The sequence below is a fragment of the Acipenser ruthenus genome, chromosome 6 (genome assembly GCF_902713425.1).
Source record: "Acipenser ruthenus chromosome 6, fAciRut3.2 maternal haplotype, whole genome shotgun sequence".
NCBI lineage: Eukaryota > Metazoa > Chordata > Actinopteri > Acipenseriformes > Acipenseridae > Acipenser > Acipenser ruthenus.
In genome coordinates, this window is record NC_081194.1 from 61,094,445 (window position 1) to 61,121,432 (window position 26,988).

Sequence of the window (26,988 nt, forward strand, 5' to 3'; positions counted from 1 at the left end):
TTCTTTCTTTTTTTGCTGGTGAAAGTTTGCATTCACTAAAACCTGAGAATTTCTGTCACTCCACGCATATGGTGCTAAGTGTTTTAATCCCAATTAGGGGCGGCTGACACACAGCCCTATTCATCAGCACTTGAATACATTTGCCTAGAAATGAACTTCACAAATACTGACGTCTGCAGTAAATGTGCTCAACAGCAAGGAAAATCGAACTGAATGGGGAGCTCATTCTAAGGCAATCGAGTGAGAAAAGGTATGAATTTATAAGGTACACCGAAACATTTCAATTCAGACCCAAGTTTACTCGCTTTTATCTTCGGCTTTTCAACCGAAAAAAAGTTAAAGTTAGGGAATTTGCTTTGACAAACAAAAAGGATCGCTATAGCTTTGAATATTTTAACAAAACACCCCCTAGAAGAAATGCCTCAGTTGTCGCCTATTTCTCTCCTTTCTTAATGTGATTTTGAATATTAGTCTGGGTTAAAACCCAATCATGTCATATGGTGGGATTCCCATAGAACCATAATTACTATTTAAAAGCTGACTTAATATCCCACCCGCATCTCCTATGCTTCGCAGCTGGTCAGTGGTGTTTAATACCACTTGTTCCTTCCCTTTCCAACGAGAAGTCAAATTAATCGCACACTGCGGCAGACAGAACCCCAAATCCAAAATCTACAGAACAAGTGAGTATTTAAATGAATACGAACTCTTAATATTATTGGTATTTGATATACGCTTAAGGGCATTGTACAAAAGATATATGCATTTTATTAATAAAAAAATAAATACATTGAATCTAAACGATTTTAAGTAGGACGTCTATAGGAAATACATTTCTTTCAGAAAGCGTGTTCCTTACGTGAATATCTTTTGAACCTTTATAAGGTTGTTTGATTAAAATAATATGTTTTTATTTGCTAAACATGCTACAGATAAATCAAACATTGTTTAGATATGTGTAATATAAATATATTTTATAACACCATTTTTTAAATTGTAAATCGTAATCCAAGAAAGGGTTAACAGTTATTTAAACATCTACGAACGGGGGCACAGATAGATATTCATGCTTATATTTGAGCAATCTAACAAACCATGTATTCAAATAAATAAAATAAGTTTTTTCTTGAATTTTTTTTTCTGTGTGCAGGAAAATGCCCATACCCCAAACAATGGCTTGGATAAAGTAGCATAACGCTCATGTAAATGAGCTATACATTATCTATACATTCACCATAATGATATGAATTGCCTTATGCCATAGCAAATTAGTCAAAAGTCTAAAAGTATATTAAACGTACAGAAAAACAGATATCGGAGTTGGTTATTGAGCCGGATATATAAAAGTGACATTTCTATGAAGAGTTTCCAATGTTTTACCAATTGACCTTTACCTCAATTTTGAGTTTTTTTTCTGTTTAAATATTATTTCTGTCAAAAAAAAGCCGATGCTTTGTATCGGAAATGTCTCTGCACCCTATAGCGAAGTTATACGGGCATTCATGCTGGGCTGAATGTAATGTTGAACCTTCTGTGTACTGGAACAGTTTGATAGCTTGAATAGAGCTCATGGTGGGACGTTGCTCCCTGCAACAGTTCCTCTTTAGATCGTTGTAAAAGATGTAGTCGTTGTTATTCTACATTTATGCCTCATTATGGGGCAACCTGTTAAATCAAAACTCACATCGAGCCAAAAGGGTAGCGCGGAGGCGCTGGCAGTTCAACTGTATGGCCAAAAGTCAGTAAAATAACTTATCCCGTTTATTTCTAGTGTAGAGCTATCGGTCCCTCACTTGACAGCCTCAGAGTATGTAAGTCTATAAAAAAGGAGTACTGGAATGTTTTGATTGAGTCCAAGGCATTGTCCAAGAATAAACTGAAACCATGTAATTAATGTGTCTTTTTAAGACGGGACAATACAGTCGTTCAAGCTATTTAATTTCATTTAATTTTCCATCCCATTTGCTACGAACACAGCTTTCACTTTTAACACCCATCCTTTCATTTCGGGATCTTGCTCCAATGCGCACATTAGATTGGTTTCACCCTTGCTTTTTGGGGAATGGAAATCCAAGAAAATGTCTTCCTTCCTTCTTTCGTAAACAATTTATTTCACTTGGGGAACTTCAACTTTGAGCCACGGGACAAGAATAAAAATGGGATGGCCGATGTGAATGGCTCCAATGCGGGGTATTTTCTTTTCTTAGTGGATGGGAACCAGTCACAAATGGCAACATTAATAAATAACTTTCCACACAGCCAGTCTTTACATGGTCCTATTGATAAAAGTGTTCGCGTGTCGTTCACGCTCTTTGACTCTTTTAGACTGCCATAGAGAGGCTCCCCAAATGGAGCAGTGGGGTACCTTTGCAACCAAAAGACATCCACCTCTGCTCTCCCAATTTCAACTAAGTGTCATCCTAAAGTCGTCCGGCCAGAGGTTACAGAGACATGTTCATGGCTTAAATTTATTGCCCTCAACTTCTTGGTTTTTTTCTTCTTTTTTCTGCTATTCTTATCGATGATCAAAGGGATCATACACAGTTTTGCATTACCTGGTGTAGTAGTCGCATCACAATCAGGCTATCTGGGCATTTCCCAGACGCTTAACTCGACAGTGGATTTTATATCCTTGCTCGTTATATATGGGAACAAGACATCATGTAACTATGATGCAGTAATTCTGTAAAATAATATATAAAGCTTTTCTCACTATTCTTTTTACTAATCCAGTTTACAGCATTTGTTGTGTTTTATGTTTTAACGTATAACGAACAAAACATACATGTATTATTGATCTGAAAAATCTTGTCACGAACTAACATAAAAGGGTTATAAATAAGTCTATAGTGCGCTTTATTGCCTATACACTTCATTTTTTTTTCAAATGTGTTTGTTTATTAAGAATCGCAATTATAATGCCGTAATAAAACATATGATTCCATTCATTATTGTTTAGGTGTGTTTTATTGTATAATTTGAAGGAATATGCTATGCAGACACGAAAGAACACGACAAAGGTCCAAAAAATATTTGCAATTTAAAATTTTGCAATAATTTATCAGTTATATATATATATATATAATGACAAAGGAAAAGGTGCAATGGTACGGTTTTTTTTTTTTTTTTAAGGAATATGCCGAAACGTCTTGTCGTTTGAACTTGGTACTGGTGTGAAATGATAAGATGGTGGTTATTTTGAAAACTGTTACTATTTTCCTGGTGCTTTCCCATCAAGTACCTGCCCAGTTTCTGTGAGGCACACGCCAGGAATCAATAGAAGTTAACAAGTCCTCCAAACATTCCTGCTGTCTTTATTAACCAAGCTTTACAATAAAGCCAAGGGAAGGGAAAAAAAGATCTTTGAAGTATATTAAACCTCAAAAGATTCAGTCAAGTAAATTTAAAGTAGCCACTGATTTCCCAAAACAGGTTTGTCTGGGAACAATAAAAGGAGGTACAATTTATGGAGAAATTATACAGTTTGTTTGTCACTTAAAACATCGTAACTGTCTTTGGGACAATGCTACATGCTGAGGATTAATGGTCCCTACAGACCTTTGATTCACTAGAGCCTTTTCTCTGCCCTTGACAAATTGGATTTTAGGAATGGGAAGGTCGCTTGGCTCATTGTTTCATGACCATTTGGAACAGTTGATTATTCAGGGGGGTTAGGGAAAGTCTCCATGTGATCCTCTTGGAAGTATCTCTGCAGCTGCTAAAAGAACTAAACTCTCTCACCGAACTGTGCAACCTAGTGCATTAATGTGCCAAGGGGTACCCTCCCGTTCCAATTGAAAAGCCGGCGCACATACACCATCGCGTCACTTTGCAGGCGGAGATAAGCCTGTCTTCATCTCTCTGTCTCTGCTTGTCTCAATCAGTCTATCCGTGTTTGGTCTATCTGGTTCTGATTACTTTCCACTAAGAGCCAGCAATGCAAGCAGCCAGGACTCCGGCCATTAGCATCTGTGCTGAGAGCATCATTCCAGTCGGGCTAAGGTTAGGTCCGGCCCCGGGAATCTTTAAACTGGGCAAATACATGACTGACCGTAAGGAGCCTGGACTTAAGAAAAAGGTAAATTAACCAGTTTTGAATACAGTTCTTAAAAAACACTACTTTAGATACCGATGTTTCTTTGTTCCAAAAAGGAATACCACTAATAAAAACGCTATATATATATATATATATAGAGAGAGAGAGAGAGAGAGAGAGAGAGAGAGAGAGAGAGATTATAGTACGATTTTGTATGTTGTTTTTTGTTGTTATGTTGTTGCTTTAAAATTGATCGACTATTTGATTAAGACAAATAGTCTACGTTTTCATTAACCATCTGGCTGATGTTTTGTTAATTGTGAGCAGGTATGGTGAAGTCTACATTATTTTTCCAATTAGGTAAATATGTCAACTTCCATTAGTAAAATTTCGTTGTTAATTGCTTAGCGTTGTCAGTTTCAAAATAATTGATATTTTTCTGTGAACGAGCTGTCATTGCAACACGGTCTTATCTTAACTGCTGTAATGGGGACATCGAATCGTTAATATATAATGTGTCATGCTTTCACCCGTTCAGATTATGTTACGTTGAAATTCACAGCATAGCTACATTTTAATAATGGCACTACGAGTGATCAAAAAACAATTTATAGATCTAAAAAAAAAAAAACATGAAAAAAAACACATTAACTGTGAAAGTTGTATCACCCTGTAAAATATATAAAACACAACGATAGTAGTAGTTTTCGTTTAAATACTCTCAGTTTTGTTTTGATTTGCGCTGTTAGCGCTGTTATTGTAATTGTTGCTAACAATTCAAACGCAAGCACAATTGTAATATATATATATATATATATATATATATATATATATATATATATATATATATATATATATATATATATATATATACTGTTTGCCGTTGACGTCTATGAATAATGTCTACAAAAAAGTAGAGCTCCAGGCGAAGTACATTATCAGGTGCAGACCCCATGTCAGGTGTCACGCTCTGATTTGTAATTTGCTTTAACCGTTTATATACGGTCGGGCCCGCTAACTCATTTGTTTCTCATCTGTAATCAGTTATTTATTGTTTTATAATGTCTTTTTTAAACGCCTTTTAAATTGTCAAATAAAACGCTATTTATTTTCTTATGGCTCCCGGATTATGGAAATCCGAGGATCCTTTTACACGCGTGTTTTAACATCGAGATAGGTTAAACTTTATATTATATTATATTATATTATATTATATTATATTATATTATATTATATTATATTATATTATATAGAACTGGTCGCACTTCTGAGAAGTGTTTAGCAGTTTTTTTTAATAATAATGACGAGCAAAACAAAACTGTCAAAATAATTTTATCCGAGCTAAAGCATGGAAGCAAAATCTGATGTATTTTGTTTGTATTAAACCTACAAACACACAAAAAACGCCGTCATTTGAAAAGTACAAAAGGACACATTTCATTTACACACATATATTTTCAATGTAATAATAATTTTATAAAAAAAAAAAAAAAAAAAAAAAAAAGATTTAAACGAGTCAAATTCGAGTAGGAATGCTTTCATGAATTGGTGAAGTTATGTTCTAAATAATTTTTGATCTTCTTTCGCATTTATTCTGGTTTTGGTTTCTGGATTTGGTAATTGTAGTATAATTTCTGTTGTTTTATTTTCACGTCGAAGAAACTAGTTATTGTGCTTCCCGAACTCCTAATTGGTCACATTCCCTAATGGCTGCATTTCTTTTCCTAGATTCGATTGCTGAGGGGAGATTTGGTGGACGAAGACGGGAGCCCCGTTCTGGAATGGATAGGGTTAATCCGTGCTGCTAGAAACAGCCAAGAACAGACTCTAGAAGCCATAGCAGACCTCCCAGGAGGACAGGTATGTATTCTGTCGCATTACCAACAAGACTGAGCTTATATAAATAGGAAGACCTATATTATATATTCAGATTTGTGTTTCACAATTTTTCTCTCTGCTTTCCCCCAGATTTTCTACAGAGCTCTGCGAGATATACAGTCCGGAGAGGAGTTAACTGTATGGTATTCATTCTCACTAGCTCAGTGGTTTAACATTCCCACTACTGCTACACCAACTCACGACGAAAAAGGTAATAGGAACAACTGTAAAACCGATGAGGGCCAAGGTTGCCCCAATTGCTTCTTCTAACTTGTATCAAAAACACAAGCTGAGTAAGAAGAAACATCTGGGGCTTCCTTGGCCAGCACCAAGCAAATAGGCACAATTGTAAAAGCGGTGGGGGTAGGGGGTCAAGGTTTCCCCAATTGTTTCTACTAACTTGGCTTGTGTTTTTGATGCAAGTTCGATCTGCTTTTATCGTGCTTGAAAAACACAAGCCAAGTTATAGTTGTCAAGTTAACAAGTAACGAGACGAACAAGATTATGTAAATAATAATTATGTATTATTCCGATTGTATTGAACACTTTCATATGATTTTGCAATAATAAGATTGATTTGTTTATTTAGTATATTGTAACGTTTTCATGTTTAGGAAGTAGTACTCAGGAAGACGGTGTTGAATTCTCAAAATGTTTGTTTTATTTGAAACTACAGAGAATTACTGTCAGGGGCCAGAATTTATGGCACCAAAATAATAACCCTACGTTTTAGTCTTGGCACTTTCACTGCATATGCTCTCGGTCACAGCTCTCGGTCACAGCTCACACGCTCGTCAGTCGCACCCACAGTTTCTCATTCAAGTTCAGCGCTCGACTGTCTCCAGTCCCCGGGCTCATGCACCCCATTTTATAACCTCCAGTCGTTCCCGCCGCTGTCCGGCTCATCAACCAGTCACATCCATGCTCTGCGACCCCCGAAAACAGCGACAGACATTCTCCCCACTCATTCACTCACTCCCCCTTCACATAAAAGACAGACGAGACAAACTGAACATATATATAGGTTATCCTTCAGCATAGCTAATTCTCAGAAATTAAAGTTCATTTTTGTCCAGTGGGGACTACAAATAGCGTTACTTTCATCAACCAGTATCGAGAGGAACTGTACTTCCTTGCGCCAATAGGGACCACAATGAGTATTACTGATCCCCGGAGCCAGCATCGCAGCCGTTGTGTGTGCTGATGCGCCAGGGAGGCAAAATAAGCTGATCCCTGGAGCCAGCATTACACTTCAGCCATTAACACCAGACAGAAGGATATCTACATCATCATATGGAAGGAAACGTAAATGGATGGAGACACATATGGATCACATTAGTTTACTGTAAAGCTACGTCTTAGTTGGTGCTTATCTTGGCGAGAGCCGAGTTCAAATCAGCATGAAGTTTTAACATCTACTCTCGTGTAATGGAAATCATTTTTTACACTGACAGGAAACCAGTGGTTTAGTGCTATATTTAGAAGCGAGGGGTCGCTGTTATCTCATTATTCACACTTGTTGTTCCAGACCAGGAACGCTATATTCAAACTCTTTTTATTATTATTTATCTCAAGAGTTTCTTACGGTTATTGTATTCTTTGCTTATTTGTATGGGTTATACACATGTATATCTCGATATAGTAATAGGAGCAAAACAGTTCAATATTCTACACGTGAAATACAGAAGCGGTGCTATTCCTGCCCAAGAGCAGCGCCGCCCCGCGACCCACCAGCACTACAACCCTGCAGGAAACCAACATTTTTTCAGAGATCAAGATCAGAATCTCAGAATGATGATGATGATGATGATGAAGATGATGATAAATTATTATATATTTAAAAAAAGAACCTTTTACAGGCAAATGTTCCATTTTAAAACAAATAAATAATGTAATATAAATGACATATACGTCACAACAAGTGCGTTCCTTAGTATATTTCCATGTTGACAAAACAGGTTAACTGTCATTAAACTCGGATGTCCTGTAATATACATATGCGTGGATAAATGTGCCTGGGGTCTGCTATATAAGCTTTATTCCTTAAACGGAGCCAGTCAGTAGTAGCTAATAAGATGCGAGCTAATAGGATTACCCACATTGTTGCAGACTCAAGCTACATACGATTACACCAGAGCATTACAGACACTCCCAAAACCAATAGAAGAGAACTGAAAAACAAATCGTATTTAGGCTTCTTCCTCAGAGCCCCCTAAGACCACCAATTAGAGACTATGATGTAAAGGTTGCCCATGGTAAATAAAATAGTGATTTCCCTCAGAATTATAAAGATAGCTTCGATGTTGGAAGGATACATATACCATAAGTGAAGCACGCAATTGTAATATTGATCATCTTATTTTATTGGAACGAATGCTTACTAACACTGATGCCGTTTATTATTATTATTATTATTATTATTATTATTATTATTATTATTATTATTATTATTATTATTATTATTATTATACAAATTAGACTAATGGAAAAAGAAAAAGAAAACAGATGAATATATGGAGTGCAGTTAAGCCATGCGTAATTTACATTTTAATTTCAGTTCATTACTCCTATAGGGCTAATAAATTAGAAAGGTGTTGTATGGTAACTCAGAAGACTACTGAGGGCATTGTTAACCAATGAATGGCAATATTTATAGAGCATGTATAGTGCGCTGGTTTATATCGAAGGGCTCTTCATTTGTAAACTCTTCTTAGCCCGATATTTCCAACTCCTTGACATACGCTTCCTATTCTTTAGCATTACCAGATGGGCCAACTGCATTGTCTATAGCACCCAAACGATTTCAAGCAACAGCTGTTGTGACTTTCACGACAGAGCCATAGACAGAAAGCAATAGTAACTCAAGGACTGGGTGCTGCATGGCAGATTGGACAGCATTTTCTCTTTTATAGTAAATAATAGCAGTGCAGGGATAACAGGAACATTACACCAAGAGATTTGACCCTCTGCCAATTATTATTATCATTATTATTAACAACAACAACAACAACAACAATAATAATAATAATAATAATAATAATAATAATAATAATAATAATAATAATAATAATAATATGAACCTCATGGCTGTTTTTGTTTTGTTTGTTTGTTTGTTTGTTTTATTTCAGGTGAGGAACGCTACATCTGTTGGTACTGCTGGAGAATATTTAAATATCCCAATACGTTGAAATCTCATATCCACTTCCAGTGCGCTTTAATCAATGGCAGGGGCTTCGTGAACAACGAACAAGCCAAGAACACGGGAAATTATAGCAGGTTTCAGAAATCAGGAGATATTTCGAACATTTCCGCGCCACTAAGAAACGGCCATAACCAGAACTCGACAAGTTCTGAGCATATAAAACAGACATCTCCATTTTTAAACAAAGCAGGAATAACGAAGAAAACAGCGGGGCTAGAGGACCAGGACCGAGCATTAGACATGAGCGTCACTTCTGCGAGAAACCATGGGCATCTCATTGGCCTGGGTGGGACTTCTCCTGTGCTAAACAACATGTGTTTCCACCCTGGAGTAAGATCGGCTTTTAAACCAACGGGCTTTTTAAAGCTCGCATCGTCTGAAATATCCAGAGAAGACAACAATGTAAAACAGAACGGACTGGGTTTTAGTAAACTTCAGGGAAACATTAAGACAACGCGGACAATGAGTGAGTCGCTAGCGGTCGGCTACCCTTCCAAATGCAGCCAGCCCACCGATTCCACATCACCAGCGTTGCCCTGCAGCAATGCCATCAAAGGCTTTCCATTATTTCCGCACTTTGAGGAAACGTCTGCCTTTAAACATGTAGAAAGTCGTCTCCACTCGGGGTTATCCCCACCTCGCTACTCGCAGATTTCGTCTGGGTTGCATTTTGAGAGGTTTTCTATCCCCCCGTTTGACGGCGTCAAGCCATACAGTGGAGAATGTAACATCCCCATCATGCCCTTTACCGTCTACAACGGAGATCTCCTCTACAGTTCTCCCTATTATCCATTGAAGTTCCACTTCAGCAATGTGATCAAGTATCCAGAATCGGTGTCATACTTCGGGGCCCCAGCACTTAACTCAGACTTGAGCTCCGTTACCAACATTGACAGAGAGATTGCCATGCATACTCAACAGCTTTCTGAAATTACTGTTGAGAAGAACCGGGCGAGATTAGAGTCAATGCCCACCACAACCTCGGCTTCTGGCAAACCGAAGAAGGGACATCTGTGTTTATACTGTGGCAAACTCTACTCCCGCAAATATGGACTCAAGATACATATGAGGACTCATACAGGTTACAAACCTTTGAAGTGCAAAGTGTGTTACAGACCTTTTGGCGACCCGAGCAATCTAAACAAACACATCCGCCTCCACGCAGAGGGCAACACACCGTATAGGTGTGAGTTTTGTGGAAAAGTGTTGGTGCGCCGAAGAGATCTAGAGAGGCACGTTAAATCGAGACATCCGGGGCAAACGATTAAAAAGTCTGATGATAAAATTGAGAGCATTTTCCAAGACCAGGAGCAAAAGAGTGACTACAGCAACGATAGCGATGTCGACGTTTGTTTCACAGACGATCAATGTGACCAGGAATCTGGAAAGAATACTGACTAATAGAAAACTGTACATTCAAAATGTAAAATACTTTCCTGGTAGTTTTAAGACTGTATAGTTATTTATATGTCTTAAAATGTATATCGTTATTTATGTTTTTGATTCTGTGAACATCATTGGGTAATCAAAGAGACATCCGCGCTGTTGAACAGGTGCAATGCCTCAGAAACAATGACACGTGATTTTTTTGTGTATTTATAAACCATTATTTTATTGTAGGCCCTATTTGTTATGTATGTTTCTATGTGTTTTGATGTAGCATATATGTAAAACGCAAGTTTTTAACGCATATGCATTTCTGTTTTATAGATTACAACGGCATTTTATTTTTGACAAACCATTAAGCGTTCAATTACAAATCAGTTAATTTATCAGCTCGCACTTTGAAGGTTACACATACAAGCGCGTGTTTACACCAAATTACAACCGATACGGAATTGCGCGCACACTGGAACAACTCCACTCACTGACATTTCAACAGAGGCAGTGTATGTCTCTCACTTATGTTCACACAAAATCAAACTGGCTTACCCTGAACTTACTCTGTCTCGCTCACTTTTGCGAGGCGACACAAGTACATTTCAGTTTGATTTTGCTTGAATACAGCAAACAATGTGTCTTGTTTGGGGGCAGCAAAGCATAATCACAAAAACAAGAAGAAAATGCAAGCGTGCAAAGGGGGGCATTAGAAATATTTTTACAAATCCGCTGAAAACCTTATCCCCGACCCTGGAGAAAGACCATTTTCTTTAACGAAGCGTGTCAAAAACACGCCTCCAATCAACAGTAAAGCAAGGAAAGCTAAACTGGCTTTGCTGTTTTGGCCATTGAGAAAGAATTAATCCACGTTAAAATGCATTTGGGTTGCCAACTGTCCATTAAGGCCAGTCAGTAAAAAAAAAAAAAAGTCACATTTGAACACTAACACGTAAATAAATAAATAAATAAATACATAAATAAATAAATAAATGTGATTTTGGATCTAAATAAATGTGGTATGTTTTGTATTGCTTTGCCGCTTTCCAAATCAGCTCGAATGACATATACCTACACCTTATGTGACGGCAGTGAAAAGCATCAAAAGAAGAATACCAGTAACAATACTGTGCTGAAATTAGTATATGCGTTCTTCAACCAAGTAAGTAAACACAGCATAGCGAGCTCGGGAGACATCATCCAGCTTGCAGTAGTTTTTTTGTTATTGGAAATATGCTGGATAGCATAGATGGAATTTACGCAATAACAAGTGACTGACTTGACGGGATCTGGCAGCTGATGAAAACTGGCACAAAAGTGCGCTCTTGCACCTAGCGGAGAGCCACGTTGTCCTACACTTGCCAAGGTTGCCATTACTATGTTGGCTTTGCCATACAGTACTGCAGAATTAAAACAAGTTTTTTTTCCTCTGATGAACCTAAAAACAGACGTAATAAATCAATTGTCTACAGACATTCTGAATGGAATTCTAACTATCAACTGCTGTTAAAAACAGCACCCGCTTCAGACCAACGAAGCAAATGATCCAGTCTGCAAATGTGTCCATGTATTACCATAAGAAGTAAATAAGACCGATATGTAAGTGCAGACAACAAGCCTATTTTATAATGCATTTTATTGTTTCTATTTTCTTTTTAATTATTTCAGTAAAAAAAAAAAAATTCGGTCACTCGTTCAAAGTTCAGAGCAGTGCGTGAAACTTTAGTCATAATTAATAACTGGAATTCGGCATAATTGACCATTTCTGATTAAAAGCATGTATATAACTTAACAACAAAAGATGATATCTTTTGCAAATTGGTGGAGCATATACATATATTTGTTGTTATTCATATAAGAAGATAGGGGCCCAAAATTGTATGTTTGCCTAGGGCCCCGTGATGTATATATATATATATATATATATATATATATATATATATATATATATATATATATATATATATATATATATTACAAAGAGCTAGGATGGTAACTTCGAAGTAATTTTGCAATTTTCTGCTTCAACTCAAAGCATTTAAGAGTATACCGAGCATCAAAAGAAACTTATCACTATTATAATACATTTATTTTCGAAAGAAATAGGGTGTATAAATGATGGACTTTGACAAAATGTATTTGGTTTAGTCACTCATCCTTGACCATGACATGCTTGAGTGATTATGAAGGAAGCATATGCACTTAATCACCTAATTAGTGAGGCAGTTGATTGGACACTGGATATGGAGTTATTTCAGATATACTGTATATATCTGTGATTTTCTTTATTGCTTTTATTCAAGCTTGCAATCCAACAGTTGAAATGCCACGTCTGTCAAGAGAGCAGCGCCTTCGTGCAATCGGCAAATTGGAAGCTGGACTTGAGCAATTTCAAACCTGGCGAGACGGTAACCAGACACACTCTGTCAATGACAGGCCACGAACTGGGAGACCAAGAGTCACAACACCTGCCAAGATCGACAGATCATTTTGCAGCATCTTCGTGATGTCAATTGTTAATCAGCGCAATAATAAGTCACTGCACCTGCTATAAAAGAGCTTGTCATTTTTCGATTACATCTAGTGAATTTTATCCAAATATTAGTGATAAGTTTCTTTGGATGCTCAAATATAAGTGATACATTTCTTTTGATGCTCAAATATAAGTGATACATTTCTTTGGATGCTCAAATATAAGTGATACATTTCTGTTGATTCTCAGTATATATAACTTAATATAAAAGCGCATGGTGTATAAACTGGTGGGCGTTAAAAAAAAAGAGTTTATTTGGGTTCACTTTTCTCTAAGGATTGACTTTATCATAATATCAGTCAATAGCCGAATGTATTAAAAGACACGGCCAAGATTCAGTTTTGCAGTTATTTGAGGCATTTTAAGTTTGTAAAATAGGTAGGCCTACATATGAAAAGCATGATTTATTAAGCCCGAAATTATATGTATTTTTCCAAAAAGTAAATGCAATTTTCTGTTCAGTAGCATATAAATATGGTGTACGTTTATATATGAACATTGTATATTGACGAATCTTTCCTCTTGTTAATGCGTTGTGTTTTTTTAGATACATGCTGGCCTACTTTAAACAGACTGTGTATGGTATTTAATTACATTTTCATTACAATGGAAATGCTTCTAATTTATTTCAAGATATATATATAATAAACTGGTTCGGAGTTACAGTTTATTCTTAATGCCACGATTTTGTCAAAAACAGCTACCAGTCTACCAATCAGCCGAAAAACCGATGTTGCACATGTCATGCAAAATGCGAAAAGCTGACAGATTTTTGCGAGATATTTGTAAGTGTCTTTTTGACATAGACCACTTGAGGTCTGTGTAAAGTAGATCTTGGGGAAAATGTTGCGATTTGTCTTTGCTGCTCTTAGAATTCTTTCAGGCATCGGCTATCTTCGCTAGACTGGATGTTTCATTTGTTCTCAATACAGTAAATCGTTGGGAAAAGGCACCACAATACTACTTAATTGTTGGTCTATCAACAGATCGCAGTTTCTAAATGAGCAGAAAACCAAAAACATTAAACTGTTTTTTCACGTCTGACATATATATATATATATATATATATATATATATATATATATATATATATATATATATATATATATATGGAAAAAAAATATATTTTTGATCCCCAACACGTACAAAATATATGATCCCCAACACGTACATAATATATGTCATATATTATGTACGTGCTGGGGATCAAACATATTTTTTTTTCCAAATACAACAGAAACCGCTGCTGCAAATACATTGTTACTCCAGTCAAGTACAGCGACAAAAGAAGAACATGTTTGCTTCTCGAATTCGAGTCACCAGCAGCACTGGGATTAAGGTCAGAATTCTTTTAAAGACCCATCGTTTGACGTTTTGTTTTATTGTAGAGCACGTCAGGCTTAAAAGAGTTATCTTGACCTTGCCCCAGCAAAACTTCTTCCTGTAACCAACCCTCACTTGTCTTTGGTAAAAGACCAAGTAAGATACGATCCACAGAAACCCGTTTCAGGTCAAATACATTGCACCATTATGTTACACTGTAAGTCTTTATTTGAGTATAAACACAATTCGATATGATACAGAAAAAGGTAATTCGGTGCATTTTGTTATTTAAATCTAAATAATTAGATGTTATAACAGTTACTAATATGAGGTTTACAGCAGAGAAAATCATAATTATAAATAAATAAATACATAAATAAATAAAATGTAAGAAACAATAACATGTCGAGATGATCTTAATCGCTACATGGGGATAGCAAACTGAAATCGCACTATTGAGATTATTACCTAATTAGAAATTAACAGAGGCTCTCGCCTAATAATTTGCCCAAGAAAAAAAAATTGTAGCATAATCTTCATAAGCCATGTACCACTAATTATAAAACTAATAAAGAACATTAGCTTTTCAAACATACTTATTTAATTGTTCCAAAAATACAGCGCCCGGGCTATTTTCCTGCTAGTGGGACATTAATAACTCATTGGGCAACATTGTCAAAGCTATTTACTCCAAATCCTCATAAGCACATTTTTTTTTAGAAAGGAGAAAAGCATGCAATTAAGTTATCAAACTTAATATAATGTACTATGACTTTTAACTTAGGAACTTATAAGTAGTCTTAAGTTGTTTGTTATTCATTTTATAATTAATAATTTTCAGATAAAAATTGTGCTGATGAAGATTTGGAGAAAAGTTTATATAATATCTTCATTAGGGTTCTCCCAGGTGAATTAGGCAGCAGCTTAGTGATAGAAGCAAACTAATTAATTTCTTTGTAAGACTAGCGTATGTGCTGGCCCTGGCAAATGTAAAACACAAAGAAGGGTGCGGCCACCATTGGTAAATGTAGCACATTCAACCTTACAATACACAAGAGCTTGATGTAAGCACTACAGTGCAGCTCTCTCCTTCTGTCTCTATCTACACATACATAGCTTTTGTGTTAGGATTTACTCTCACTTCTTTTATTAAAGCAACAGTAAACCGGCCAAGTGCCAGAATCAGCGATACCAATAAACTACACCCACCAGTGCTGTAATGAATTAGGACCATGAATTACTACTAACACCAGAAGAAAATAGATTTTAAAGGATCCTTCATGGTCTGTTTATCATTTTCCTAGTTAAGCATACATTTGCCACATAATTCCTTAAAGAGATCATTGATATAGCCCTTGATGAAGCATTAAACATGCTGATATTTTTCTCCTCAAAAGATATGTAAACTTTGATTTGGTAGAAAGCATTTTGAACCCTCCACTGCCCCCCTTTCCCGCCCACGAGGAAGAAAAACAAACAACATCACCACCAACTAGCTGGTTATTCTCGTGTATCCTTGCATCTACACATTTTAACACTGTTTGGAGAGGTGGCAGGAATCACATTTCCTAATAGACTCGTTATCAACGTACATTTGAAAGTAATGCAGTGCAAACAATCGCAAAGCAATGTTTCTTTATGTGCCATGGAGGGACAATACAAGGTGGTTGAGATTACTTGTAATTAAGGGTAGGTGATCAATTAATGTCAAAGAGAATGGGTTCAGTGGGTGTGTGCCAGTTAAGCATTCCATTCAAAAGGACACACAGAGGAATTAACAGAGTACACTCAATTACTGGCCTTTTTAAACACAGAGCTTGGATTAAATCAAATGTAATATTATAATTTTAAACTATAGCTATTGCAGTGCTATAAACACTAATTTGATTTAATAATGGACAGGGTAGTTGTAAAGTCACACAATGTGCTGGTCTTTTGGTAAATAAGTACATTGTTATGTACATTTTAGAGGTTTTGACAATGACACATTACTAGTGTTAAGCTTTAAGTCTAGTGTATTGTCATTATAAGGTTTCTTTTAATGTCTTAGTTGCATGTTCTTATAACACTGTATTACAGTAGCCTGTTATTGATATAAATAACACATTTGTAGATGCGTTTTTGTTTTACATACTTAATTAATTTCAAATGATCACACTATTTAAAGAATCACAGAATTATTTTGGGACTTGGTCGACTTCAAGTAGTTTTTTGGGTTTTGAATATTTTTTTTGAAGCTGACTTTTGCCAAGACATGTGGTGAAGTAGCAAACTAAATACTTTTTGAATAGTAACATCATAAATCTCTTGTAAACTCGGAAAATAGACACCCTGAAAAATCTAGGATCCTAACCTGGATTTACTAAGGCTTTCTAAAACCTGTCAGTACCACACATTAACATTTCTTGTAAGTTCCTTACCTATCATCCTACCAGCGCCATTAAGACTCACTGCTAGTGGGGTGGGTATTAGAATCCCACCTCCCACCACCTAAATATGCAGCAAAGGGAGTCATGTTTCAGGTCCTAATACCTGCGTAAATCTATACTTTCACAGCAATCAAAGTGAAAATAAAGTCTTGTAAACTAAACTACCCATAGCAGACAGTTATGCTAATGAGAGGTAAGAGGATGTTTTCAAAGCTTGGGTTATTATCATTTTAATAGGGTATATGATCAGTCATGGATCATGTTTGTTTTTGTTTCCAATGTGTATTTAAGATCACGCTTTTTTAAGATTATTAACTGTTAACAACTATCTTACTAACACATTCACAATTGTTGTTTATTACGATAACACATGTTAACCTATTTTTAAACTATCAATAAAGCCAAAGATGTAACTGTAGCAATGTGTAGCAAATGAGATTCGATTTTATTTTATTATACCTTTTAGTAGTTTATAAATAAGTAAACATATATGCATATGAACGAACTATTAAAATGTGCAACATTTTTTAACGTGTTAGTAAGCTAGTTGTTAACAGTTAATAGACTTAAAGTGACCTTTAAAATAAAGCGTGAAATAAATCATACCGAAGTTTAATTATGTTGAGGTGAGTTATTTTTCCTATACTGCAGCCTGCTGTGTTGTGTGGATTTGTTTTTGCTGTACCTCTTTAGGGGTCTTCAGTGTTCAAAGAATTTGAAACACCTGTTTGTTAAACAGGAGTCAGTGAAAACTGCACTAAATTGTAAAAAATAACTATGTGTTTAATGTGAGAGATTGTTATATCTATCAATCAATTGACATGGCTTGCAATGCAGAACTGGTAGTTTTAAGGGTTAGCTGGAGGTTTACTCTGTTATTCTCACCAGTGGTACTGTACAAATCCGAAATCATAATACTTCTTAAACAATAGATCTGTCCTGGGATAAGCTTGACATGGGGACACCTTGTGTACGCAATGATTGTGCTGTATTCTTAGCTTTCTGTAAGTCTGTTAAGTGCTGTACATTTTACTTACCCATCTGATCAGATTTTCTGATAAAGAAAAGTACCTAAACAAATTGAATTAATTACCATACAATTCAATTACATTTCCTGTGTATTATTTATTATTATCATTATTATGGCAAAACAGGTTTCTACATTTTATGTGCAAAGCAGAGTTTGGAAAATTGAGTAAATGCAGCAAAAAATGTTGTTTTATTCTAAAGAGATACACTTTTTAAAGTTTGAATTTAACTAAAAGAATGAATGAATAAATATTTCCCTTACACCACCTAAAATTAATTATTTAACAGTTTTTATGTTGTACCCCGAGTTAAAATGGGGGGGGGGGGGGGGGAGTAATATTTTCATAGCATTCTCTTTGATTTTCCCATTTGAAAGGAGAAAAATGCTTGTTCATTTTATCAAACTAAAACCAACAAACTAAGTAATATAATTCAACATTTCTTAACCTTAAATACAATGTGTAACATTGACACATCATTTTCTCCAGTTAAATGTGCTCCATTCAAAAACTGCACTAGACCAATGAAGAAATTAGTGAGTAACCAATATGTATTTATTTATTTAAAATTCTGGATAGGTCCATTGAATGCTAACACCTTGGTTATTGGTATTATAATTAGTTTGATCCATGTGTACATAATTTAATTTTAAAGTAAATCAAGAACTATATTACCATATTCACACTACACTACCAAATTAATTCACAATCATGTTTTCAACATGTAATGATCATACATTATTTAGATAGTGTGACTAGAGTATAATGGAAAATAACATTGCCTCATCAAACTGCAACCTGTAGAAAGTGTGCTCTGAATAGCTGCCTTTGTAAAGTAATAAGTCTTCTGTGCCTAAAGCCATGAAAGTAGTCAGAATAGAAGAAAAACTGAGTACAAATAGAACAATCTGCAGTTTATATAAAAAATAACATTCTTGGGTAGCTGTGCATTTTCTTTTGAAAATGCACTGCTGGAATTTAAACCAGGCTGCCTAATTCCATGAAACCGTAAGCATTTGTCAAAGGCATGACCTACAATTCACACAGACTAATGGCACTGCTTGATGCGCTTGTGTATTGTGTATTCATGTTTCAGATAATGGAGCTGTAGCTGTAGTGGTATTCTGAGCTCCAAGTGTGAAACCTAATAATAATACCATTGAGCAAGTTAAGATGGTTTCCTAGTACTTAGGCCAGAGCATATAAATTTTGCCTGTGATTATGGGAATATCAACAGGAATTAACAATGTTAATGGGACTGCCCTGCACAAAAGGAAGCTTTACCCGAAAGGGTATAATAATTTTAAATTCTTAAATTTTTAACATCGGCTAATAATTATATGATGTTTTTCAAAGTGAACGCAGACATAGCACAGACACATTATTTCAATGAGAAAGCTGTCTCACAAGTTCAGTGGTACCCCTCAATGTGTACATTTTCTAGGAATTACACTGCTAGAGGTGGCGCATTTGTTGCCAGTAGTTTCTCGTGCCTAATGAAGGCAGGGAAAGATCTATCACATTAAGGTGATAGAACCTGGAGAAAGTATGCGGCTTAGCCCAGCTAGCCGCAGTACAGATATCGGACAGCGAGGCCCCTCTGAAGAGGGCCCAAGATGTAGTCAACCCTCTGGTAGAGTGCGTGGCTACCCTCCCAGGTGGGGGCAAGCCGGCATTGTCATACGCATTTGAGACAATCCAGTGCGACAGTCGCTGCTTTGAGAGGGGCTTAGTCGTCCAGTTGGATAGTTAGGACTTGTGAAAAGTTTAGTTAAACACTTCCTGGTGGAGTTAGGCGCTTGTTTTGTTTATTTTGTGTTTTGTTTAAAAATAAACAGACAGGCACCGCCCTGTTTTGCAACTTATCTGTGGTCCAGAGTGTTCCTGTTTTACACTAGAAGACAGTGTGAAACGTCCCGAACATGGCAAAGAAACCCCTACAGGCTCCTCTACTGTATGCCTGCTGCCTATTGCAATGGATCTCCTCCCAACGGCTGATGAGTTGATACTACTGGCAATATACTTTTACTCACTTTATAACACAATATAACCATAAGCCACATTTTCTCTATGAATCCTGGCTGCATTTAGTTCACTGACATCGTCAAGTACTCTTTCATTGACATTTTTTTTACTCAAGGCTTCTTATTTTGGAACTAGCTGTCTTTAGGATTTGGTATCAAGTCTGTAACTAGTTGCATTAAGTGTCAGGTTTTGTGGTAAGCAGCAGGTACTAAGCACAGCCTACACCAGCTGCAGAAAGCTGTTAAGCACTCTAACATGGAAGCAAACACATGCAAATAAGAGCATACTTCTCAATTTCACAAGAATGAAAGGACATTAATTTGCATGAGTCAATTTAATGTTTGATGTAACAATAATACATTTTATTTGAGAAAGCCAGATAGGTCCACAGAAGGCTTTTGTAATACATAATATTAATCAGCTGAGGCAAATGATTGTCTTGCTAGATGTAGCAAATGGAAAACAATGTTTATCTTTTATATTGAATCAAATTAGAAATAATTAAATGAACAAAAAGACCTAAAATGGATGCTGTATTTGTACTACAGCACCCGACAAGTGTTTAGCTGTTTGTTGTGTAAGAACACCAGATATGCACACCAGCAACAGTGGAGGACTGTCTGCTTGTATCGAACTGGCGATTACCAGATTCAGCATAAGTACAAAACTGTAACAACAGAAAGAGCTCAGGGTGAAAATGACATAACCTTACATCATGTACATAAAATAAAGGGAATGGCCATGTTGTCCTGGAACAATTCTGTTTTGTAAATCACAATACCAGATTTTCCAGGCCCTCAGTTACAGGAATCGTAAGCAAACTCTTAAAGCCCTAATAATATAAATATTTAAGTAATACAAAATAAAATCCAAGTCTTCATCGGTTAAGGGTAAACAGACATATCAGTTGACTATGTTCAGTAAATCTTAATTTTTCTTAATAGCTGCCGTGGAAAAAATAGTGTGAGATGTATATATACAACTCCTGCCCAAGATAACGTTAAAAGTTTTACAACCACACATGCAGATGAGCCTTTGCATAAAATAAAACATTAAATAATAATAATAATAATAATAATAACACCACAGCAAAGCAGTGCCTGTCAAAAATGGACTGTGTCTTTTAATAAAGAAATTGGGATGGCTTACTGTTGTAGTAAGTTATCTGACTAGTAATGCCCGCTGCGTTGGGTATTATTGCTGAATTAAATCAAACTGTAAATGCCAATGTTATTGATGTTTGTGGTCAGTAGTATTGAATGTGGAGTGACCAGGCCTTAAACTGGGAATATTAGGGGCTTTGTTTAAATTTGATCATTTGCATGAACATTAGTCGCAGTACATATGTCGGACAATAAGGCTCCTCTAAAGAGGGCCCATGATGTAGCCACTCCTCTGGTAGAGTGCGAGGCCACCCGCCCAGGTGGGGGTAGGCCTGCATTACTTTATGCAGTCGAAACTGTGTCCACAATCCAGTGAGAGCCTAACCCAGGGTCTTTGAACCATGACAGATGAAGAGCTGGTCAGACTGACACTGAGCTCTCGTCCTGTCAACATAACATCTCAATGCCCGAACCGGGTAGAGGGAGTTTAGTCTTTGATCCTCCTCTGAAGGAAATGGAGGGATATGGAAAGCCTCTAGCTCCACTGACTGATTTAAGTGGAAAGTCGTAACCACCTTAAGGAGGAATGCGGGGTTCGTACGCAACCATAGCCTGTTTCCGCCATCCCAGACACGCATACAGGAGCTGTGTACAAGGAGGTGATTCTTAACAAATAGGCTGCCTTCATAGAGAGGTATTTCAACTCCAGTACAACATCAAAACTCCACTTGGGGAGGACGTCCCTTCTAGGTGAACGTAACCACCAAGTGCCCTTCAGAAAACAGGTCGCCACGAAATGGGCGCCTGGGGATACCAAGTAAACAGGGACATGGCATGCAGAAATGGAGGTGGATTTACCTGCTTCCAGTAGGTCTTGCAGGATTGCAGAATAGTTGCTATAGGGCAAGGAAGGCCAGGAGCAACGGTATTGGTGGGAATGCATGCAAGAGCATCCTGGGACACTCGTGGGCTAGGGTGTCGACGCCTAGTGGGCCACCAAAGCGGTGGAGGGAGAACCATAGGGGCCAGTGAGTCATTTCCACCGTGGCGAAGAGATCGACGCCTGCCTTGCCAAAACGCTCCCAAATGCACTCCACCACCTGAGGGTTGAGCCGCCATTCTGACGGATGAGGACCCTCCCTCGAGAGGAGATCCGCCGCCCAATTCACTACTCTGGCAAGATGTGCCCAAGTCAATAGTCGGAAGGCTATGCGATGTAACCCCGGGGACCGAAGTCCACTACCAACATGTTGTCCATCCGGACCAGGACATGTCTCCCTTGGAGTGCCAGGAGACAATGCAGAAGAGCAAGGTGAACCATTCACAGTTCCAACGCATTTATATGCAGGGATGTCCAATGGCCCGACCAGGACCCGCGGACTCCTCTGCCGGCCCAGACTGCTCCCCAGCCTAAGTTGGATGTGTCTGTCGTCACCACCTGACAGCTGTGGCTCACCCCCATCCTTACACCTTCGCGCAGGTGAGAGGCTTGCCTCCACCAGCGCAGGGCTTCCCAACATGCACAAGACACGGTCAGCCAACGGTGCTTGTCGCATTTGGGATGTAGCCAGAAGCAGGCGCGTATGGAGTAATCCCAGCTGGAGGGCTGATGAGGCTGCGCCATCAGACCCAGCAACTTTTGACACAACACCAGAGGTACTATCGAACCCTGTTGAAACGGGGATAGACAATTCTGCATGGCAGCCACTCTGTCGTCTGACAGGTAGGCTCGCATTGCAAAGGAGTCCAGCCGGATTCCCAAGTAAACCGTACTTGTACCGGTACTAATTGGCTTTTGGCATCATTGAGGGTGAGACCCAGCCTCGACAAATGCACCGTCACTATCGCCGTGTGGGCCACTGCTCTTTCCTGTGACTGGAAACAGATCAACCAGTCATCCAGGTAGTTCAACACCCTGATCCCTTGCAGCCACCAGGGGGCCAAGAAGGCATCCACACACTTTGAAAACATGCAGGGGTGCTAAGGAGAGGCTGAATGGCAGCACGGAAAACTCGAGGACACTTCCCTCAAGAACCCATTGAGGTGTCTCAGGTCCAGGATGGGGTGAAGGCCGCCATCCTTCTTTGGCACCAGAAAGCACCTTGAGTAGAACCCCTTCTTTTGTGAGGTGGGTTCTACGAGGCGGATGGATGTAACTGCGTTCCCTTGAAAGGGAAGAGGACCCACTCGTAACTGGTGTGTACGGTGGCGAGCACCCAAGTGTCTGAGGTGGAATTATCACAATATTGCAGCTGGTGTTGTGTGAAAGGGTGGGTCTGAGGCCGCAAGCCTTCAGGGGCCTGCTGTGGGGGCTGCCTGGGGCAACAGTGGAACTGCCTCCGGGTGCACTTTTGAGTTGGGGCCCCACATCCGGCGCTCCCCCATCCTTGCGGGTGGGCCCGGCTGTTAGCTGCAGTGGGGATCAGGACTGTCCGAGTTACCGTGCGTGCCACGGGTGGACGCCAGCGTCTCATTCTATCTTGCAGAGGAGCATGGGAATGGAGCATCGAGGCTACCTGCCGAGACGCCTAACATTCTTGGTGGGAGCGTTATAATATCTCCTCCACTGATGGCCCGAAGGTATGGCCGGGAGATATCGGCGTGTCCAGCAAGGCCGATTTGACCGCATCAGGGACCCTTGCTTGGGACAGCCAAAGCTGCCTGCGAGCTACTACAAGGCTTGCCAGGCTCCGGCCCAGGGACTGCCCTTGGAAGCCAGAAATTTGGAGCAGCATGCCTGATACTAGGCACAGCTCCGAAACCACCCATTCAGGGAGGGGCACCGACTGCAGTATGCCATCCAGGTAAGCCGTAAGGAGGCCTGCCGTGTCAGCCAGACACATGACTTGCACTTCCGCCTCATAGGTCTTTTTTAAATGGTGAACCCCCTACTGGAGGGGCTTGCACCAGGGCTGCAATGGTCGAGTCCACTGGTGGGAATTCCGCCAAGCCTAGCACCCTCGCACCGTCTAAAGAAGCCAGCAGGTGCTCGTTTCACCACACTCGGTGCCAAGGCCGGGTGGTTCCAAGAGGACCATACCTCTTCCAGGAAATCAGGGAACATCTGGAAGGGCTGAAGGCAGGACAATGAAGCCTGCGCCCGGAAGACAGACCAGCGCAGTTCAGGCGCTGCCGTCCAAGGAACCTGGAGGAACTTGGAGGCTTGCTCCGTAAGCACCACGATCAAGCTTGGAAGAGGGGAAAGCCCAGCGTCTGCGATTGCCTCGGAACTGGGACCCATCCTGAAGGTTAACTCCTGGACATGTCCTTCCTCCTCATCCTGAGGGAAGGAGCTACCTTAATCAGGGTGACTTACAATTGTTACAAGATATCACATTATTTTTTAAATACAATTACCTATTTATACAGTTGTTTTTTTAATTTTTTTTTTAACTGGAGCAATCTAGGTAAAGTACCTTGCTCAAGGGTACAGCAGCAGTGTCCCCCACCTGGGACTGAACCCACGACCCTCCGGTCAAGTCCAGAGCCCTAACCACTACTCCACACTGCTGCCCTGAGCCTATCTTCCCAGGAGGCTCTGAAACGCCTGGCTCTGAAACGTCACAGGCGACCACCATTGAGGGTGGGGTCAGTTCCTGGATAGCTGCTCGCGGTGGAGCTGGAGCAGGAGCAGGTGGTTGGGCCTGCTGCCTGGCCAAATACTCCAGGACTTGAGCCATTTGGTCTTTCAAGTCAGTGATGTCCTGTGCCTGCTTTGACTGTTTCGTCTTCTTAGCACTAGCACTTAGAGCGGCTGCGAGTATGAGGCGCCGGAGCCTGAGAACAGGGAATGCTCTGTGAGGGGCTCTGGAATAGATAGAGGATGGGGGAGACCGTGGCTCCCAGCGCCATGGATGGCTCAGCTGAGCTAGCATGAGAAGCCACACCGGTGAAACTTGATTCAGTTCAAAAGTATTCCCAACAAACAAAGAAACAAAAAAACACTGAATAGCCATTCAAATATTTGTAATCCACTGCAGCTGTTAAATAAAAAAAGGTTGGATCTCACTCGGCTATCTGCAATCCCTGATTCCCTCTGTCCATATCCTGCTGGCAAGGCTATGTGGTTGAATCCTTCCTTGATCCAGAAACAGTTTGAAAAAAGGTCCAAAGTAGCAACTCAAAAAATATAAAACAGAAAAAAATGGTTTGAACAAGGATAGAATAGAATAGGTGAACAAGTAATGTTAGCATTGCTGCATATTGCTGAGCAACTATTGTCAACACGTCTTTACAATGTAAATGAAATTAAAAGAAAATACAGCTGACAAATAGAAAAGGTTACACATGCAAAGTACAGACCAACAAACCCACATGTCCAATTTGGCTGGAAAAATAAGTCAGTCCCCCCCTTTGCCTGTCTCTTGTTATTTTTTTTTTAAACTCCCAGTAACTAACAGAAAGTTCTGCCCCCTCCAACTAAGGGTAGCCAACAGGGACAAGTGCAATGAGCCATTGGAAAATAATTACCACAATACCCCTAATAGATGGGTGGTAATAAAAATGAATTAGGTTCACTGCCTACCAGGGTTTAGGAAAACTAGGCATAAGTTATGGAGCTGAATTTTTACACTAAAGAACTGGATTGCCTGGCCAGGCATTTTGCCATACAATTAAGCTATGGCAGATGAAGCGCTTCTTGCTTCACTTTGGGTGGTTGTGCCACAACATGATGTTTAATAAAACATCTAAACATCTTCATATGAACATACCAAAGTACACAGTTCCCTTCTGAACTCTGTCAGAAGTCTTATCTCATTCATTGAAACATCTTCAACTAACAGTTACACAGGGAGGTTTTTTGTTTGATAGTCTGGGAGCCATTTGGAGCCATTGAAGTCATTCAAAGAAAAAAAAAAAACACAGTTAATTATCAGGAAAAGGTCCATCATGTGTAAGATGCAGGATGAGCTGTATTTAAACTTTTCCAGCATATCTCACATCCATCATCACTTGCATAAAGTCAAATCCAAACAGTTTGTGCAAGATTCAAATATTTTGTTTGTTAACAGCTGTATTCAAAACACATACAGGCTATAAAACAATAAATAGATGTTTCATATAAAATAACGAATATTACCAATACAGAAATAAACATGTAAACTAGAAAGTTATCTGTGGCAAACAGCCAAGTACGGTGCCTTGGCAAGTCAGGTGGAAATGTGTTCATCTCTTTGCAGTTTGTAAATCTTGTAATGCTAGGAATGAGATTTTTGTATGCTAAACTGTCAGAACATCCACACTTTGAAAAGCATCTGGTATACAGAATGATATTTCAACCGTCCCTCTGGGGAACTGAATAACAAATTTGAAATCTGATAGTAACTCTAGGTTGGGATTCGCCGAAAGGTTTAGGGTAAAAGTGTGGTTTAAGGTTAGGATCAGTTTCATGTGTAAATGCTCCTGGAAGAGTGGATGTTCCTGACGCTTTTGACTCGACTAACATACCTTCCAAAACCATGTGATCCATACCTGGAGCGTAGCTTTTGCTACTCAGTATATATTCCTTTTTATATTGATTCCTTCCCTTTATTATGTGATATGTCTCTCTTTGAGAAACATCAGAGCGTACAACGTCCACTGGATTTGTGCTTCACTTTTCTTCTTCTCTTTCATAAGGACATGTAGTTTTACATTGCATGCAGAGTTTCCATTCTAAGCAAATGTGTAAAGAGAGGAGTTTTTTTTACTATGTTATGTCTTTCTCTAATTTATATGTAACTGTTAAAAAAGCCTCCTGCTACGACTAATGACCACCTTTTGTATTAGGTAAAAAGTCTAGGTGTTTTCATCCAAGCTTTTGTTGTTCCTTCACCTTTGTGGCTGGTTGTGAAGACACAGGCAGCCGTTTTATGACATGTCACACAATCCTTGAACTGAATATTGAAAACGCTTCTTTAAAAAACAGCAGGCTATATCATTTAACTGTCAAACACAGTCTTGGGAAGAGAGGATTCTGGGACAGCACGTGGAAGCCTGCCAGTTTCATAAGTTCATTGTCTGTTTGGAAGGGCAATATTCATTTTTGTCCCCCATCTATTTTTTAATTTCACT

The 26,988-nt window shown here is 38.7% G+C and overlaps 1 protein-coding gene across 1 annotated transcript; it reads left to right on the forward strand.

Moving 5' to 3' along the window:
- Positions 1-3,850: 3,850 nt before the first annotated feature.
- LOC117410613 (PR domain zinc finger protein 13-like) lies at positions 3,851-10,857 on the forward strand. The gene is made up of 4 exons (XM_034017282.2): positions 3,851-4,078; positions 5,765-5,896; positions 6,005-6,125; positions 9,043-10,857. Exons 1-4 carry the CDS (start codon positions 3,938-3,940, stop codon positions 10,515-10,517), a joined length of 1,869 nt encoding a protein of 622 aa, XP_033873173.2. The 5' UTR covers positions 3,851-3,937; the 3' UTR covers positions 10,518-10,857.
- Positions 10,858-26,988: the final 16,131 nt, after the last annotated feature.

Bases quoted from the DNA above. Each gene is read 5' to 3' on its own strand.
- LOC117410613 (XM_034017282.2), top strand. From the start codon at position 3,938: ATGCAAGCAGCCAGGACTCCGGCCATTAGCATCTGTGCTGAGAGCATC. The intron at 4,079-5,764 runs GTAAATTAACCA...TTCTTTTCCTAG, and splicing joins AGCCTGGACTTAAGAAAAAG to ATTCGATTGCTGAGGGGAGA. The intron at 5,897-6,004 runs GTATGTATTCTG...GCTTTCCCCCAG, and splicing joins CAGACCTCCCAGGAGGACAG to ATTTTCTACAGAGCTCTGCG.